Source organism: Nicotiana tomentosiformis, chromosome 7 (assembly GCF_000390325.3).
Source record: "Nicotiana tomentosiformis chromosome 7, ASM39032v3, whole genome shotgun sequence".
In the NCBI taxonomy this organism is placed as follows: Eukaryota; Viridiplantae; Streptophyta; class Magnoliopsida; order Solanales; family Solanaceae; genus Nicotiana; species Nicotiana tomentosiformis.
The window spans coordinates 33,474,755-33,477,880 of NC_090818.1; the positions used below are offsets into that span (position 1 = coordinate 33,474,755).

General features: G+C 43.7%; 1 protein-coding gene across 1 annotated transcript; it reads left to right on the forward strand.

The window, feature by feature from the left end:
- Window positions 1–1,054: 1,054 nt before the first annotated feature.
- On the forward strand, window positions 1,055–2,738 carry LOC138895459 (uncharacterized). The gene is made up of 2 exons (XM_070180146.1): window positions 1,055–1,451; window positions 2,647–2,738. The coding sequence occupies exons 1-2, from the start codon at window positions 1,055–1,057 to the stop codon at window positions 2,736–2,738; spliced, it is 489 nt and encodes a 162-aa protein (XP_070036247.1).
- The last annotated feature ends 388 nt before the right edge of the window (window positions 2,739–3,126 follow it).

The following is a 3,126-nucleotide window of genomic DNA, read 5'->3' on the forward strand; positions in this document are numbered from 1 at the left end:
GCCGGCAGAATTAAAAGAGCTAAAGGAAAAACTAAGATTTGCTAGAGAAAGGTTTCATCCGACCGAGTGTGTCGCCTTGGGGCACACCGATTTTCTTTGTCAGGAAGAAAGATGGATCGCTGCGGATGTGTATTGATTACCGGCAACTCAACAAAGTCACAATCAAAACAAATACCCATTTCCAAGAATAGATGATTTGTTTGATCAATTACAAGGTGCTAAGTTCTTCTCCAAAATTGATTTGTGGTCCGGGTACTATCAATTGAAGGTAAGGGAACACGATATTCCAAAAATAGCTTTCAGAACTCGGTATGGGCACTTTGAAATTTTGGTAATGTCTTTTGGGCTAACAAATGCCCCGGCAGCTTTTATGGATCTTATGAATCGAGTCTTCAAGCTATTCCTCGACTCCTTTTTGATAGTATTCATTGACGACATCCTAGTGTATTCACGAAGTCGAGAGGATCACGCTGATCCCCTCAAGGAAGTTCTGCAAACTCTTCATCAACACCAATTGTACGCAAAGTTCTCGAAATGTGAATTTTGGCTTGAATCTGTTACATTCCTGGGTCATGTCGTCTCCGGAGAAGGAATTAAGGTTGATCCTCAAATGATTGCAGCGGTGAAAGATTGGCCTAGACCTACTACTCCAACAGAGATTTATAGTTTCTTGGGTTTGGCCGGGTATTATAGGAGGTTCGTAGAGGGGTTCTCCACTCTTGCCTCTCCATTGACTAAATTGACGCAGAAGGCGGTTAAGTTCCAGTGGTCCGATGCTTGTGAAAGGAGCTTCCAGGAATTGAAATCCAGATTGACTTCGGCGCCGGTATTGACCCTGCCAGAGGGTACCGAGGGGTTTGTGGTGTATTGCGATGCTTCAAGGATCGGTATTGGGTGTGTATTAATGTAACATGGTAAGGTTATAGAATATGCTTCAAGGCAACTTAAGAATCATGAAAAGAACTATCCAACTCATGACTTAGAGCTTGCGGCGGTGGTTTTTGCATTAAAAATTTGGCAACATTATTTGTATGGAGTCCATATAGATGTATTCATGGACCACAAGAGTCTTCAATACATCTTCAAACAGAAGGAATTGAACTTAAGGCAGAGAAGGTGGCTTGAGTTGCTCAAAGATTATGACATCGACATTTTGTATCATCCGAGGAAAGCTAATATGGTGGCGGATGCTCTTAGTCGGAAATCTAAGGGTAGTTTGGCTCACTTGGAGGCATGTCAAAGGCCCTTGGCCCGGGAGGTTCACCAGTTGGCCAGTTTGGGAGTTCGTCTTGCGGACTCTAATGAAGGGGGAGTGATTGTGCAGAATAGGGCAGAATCATCGCTTGTGACGGAGGTCAAGGAGAAGCAATACAATGATCCAGTGTTGGTGCAGCTGAAGGAGGGGATTCATAAAAATAAGACTATGCCTTTTTCTCTTGGCATGGATGACGGTACATTACGGTACCAAGGACGACTATGTGTTCCAAACGTAGATGGTCTTCGAGAAAGAATCATGGCAGAAGCTCATACTTCTAGATATTCCGTGCACCCAGGTTCTACAAAAATGTATCATGATCTCAAGGAAGTTTACTAGTGGAATGACATGAAGAGGGGTGTGGCGGACTTTGTGGCAAAATGTTCAAACTGTCAACAAGTGAAGGTCGAGCATCAAAGGCCCGGTGGGTTAGCTCAAAGTATAGAAATTCCAATGTGGAAATGGGAAATGATCAACATGGATTTTGTGGTAGGGTTACCACGCACGCCGCGTAGGTTTGACTCAATTTGGGTGATCGTGGATCGACTCACAAAATCAGCTCACTTTTTGCCAGTTAAATCCACCGACACTGTGGAACAATATACTCAGTTGTATATCAAGGAAATAGTCAGGCTTCATGGTACTCCGGTTTCTATCATTTCCGGCCGAGGGGCCCAAATCACAGCTAATTTCTGGAAGAAGTTTTAGCAAGGTTTGGGTACGCAGGTAAATCTTATCACGGCTTTCCATCCATAGACTGATGGGCAAGCAGAGCGGACTATTCAGACACTTGAGGACATGTTGCGTGCGTGTGTGCTTGACTTCAAGGGTAGCTGGGATGATCATTTGCTGCTCATAGAATTTGCTTATAACAACAGCTTCCATGCAGTATTCAGATGGCGTCGTTTGAGGCCTTGTATGGTAGAAGATGTAGATCGCCGACTGGGTGGTTCGAGGTTGGAGAAGCTAAACTAATAGGACCAGACATTGTGCATCAGGCTACGAAAAAGGTTAAGATCATAAAAGAGCGGTTGAAAACTACTCAGAGTCATCAAAAATCCTACTCGGATGTTCATCGCAGAGACTTAGAGTTCAAAGAAGATGATTGGGTGTTCTTGAAGGTATCTCCCATGAAGGGGATCATGCGGTTTGGGAAGAAAGGAAAATCAAGTCCGAGGTATGTCGGGCCGTATAGAATCATTCAAAGGATAGGTCAGGTGGCGTACAAGCTTGAACTACCACCTGAGATGTCATTAGTACACCCGGTATTCCATGTGTCCATGTTGAAGAAGGTAGCTGGAGATCCGTCCGCTATTGTGCCGGTTGAGACCATCGAGGTTAGTGAAGAATTGTCATATGAAGAAATTCTGGTTGCTATTCTTGATAGGCAGGTCCGAAAGTTGAGAAACAAAGAAATTGCATCCGTGAAGGTGTTGTGGCGAATCCAACAAGTCAAAGAGGCTACTTGGGAAGCCGAGAATGAAATGAAAGAAAAGTACCCTCATTTGTTTGAATAGCCATGTAATAGTTCTATGAAGTTGTTTCCCCTAAAGTTTGTATCGCTTGTTCGGCTAATATAAAGACACTCCTTTCTAGCTATATGTCCCCCATGAGGCTTCTGGTTGGTGTTATTTTGCATTTTGTTGTGTCATTTAATTCTATATATGTTGCTAAGGTGTGCTTCGGGGGCTCTCTGGCAGGTGGATAGGCCTAAATACAAAGGAAACTCTGGCGAAATTTTCAGGAAGTTAGGAAGTTAGGCAAATTTGGGACTGATGGTATGTGGCATAACTGAAACTGTGTTAAGTGAACCTTGATCCTCATTCGAGGGCAAATGATCTTAAGTGGGGGAGGATGTAAGGACCCGTAAA

Coding starts and splice junctions, on each gene's coding strand:
- LOC138895459 (XM_070180146.1), top strand. CDS start 1,055: ATGGACCACAAGAGTCTTCAATACATCTTCAAACAGAAGGAATTGAAC. Junction 1,452..2,646: donor TTCTCTTGGCATGGATGACG/GTACATTACGGT, acceptor CTTGATAGGCAG/GTCCGAAAGTTGAGAAACAA.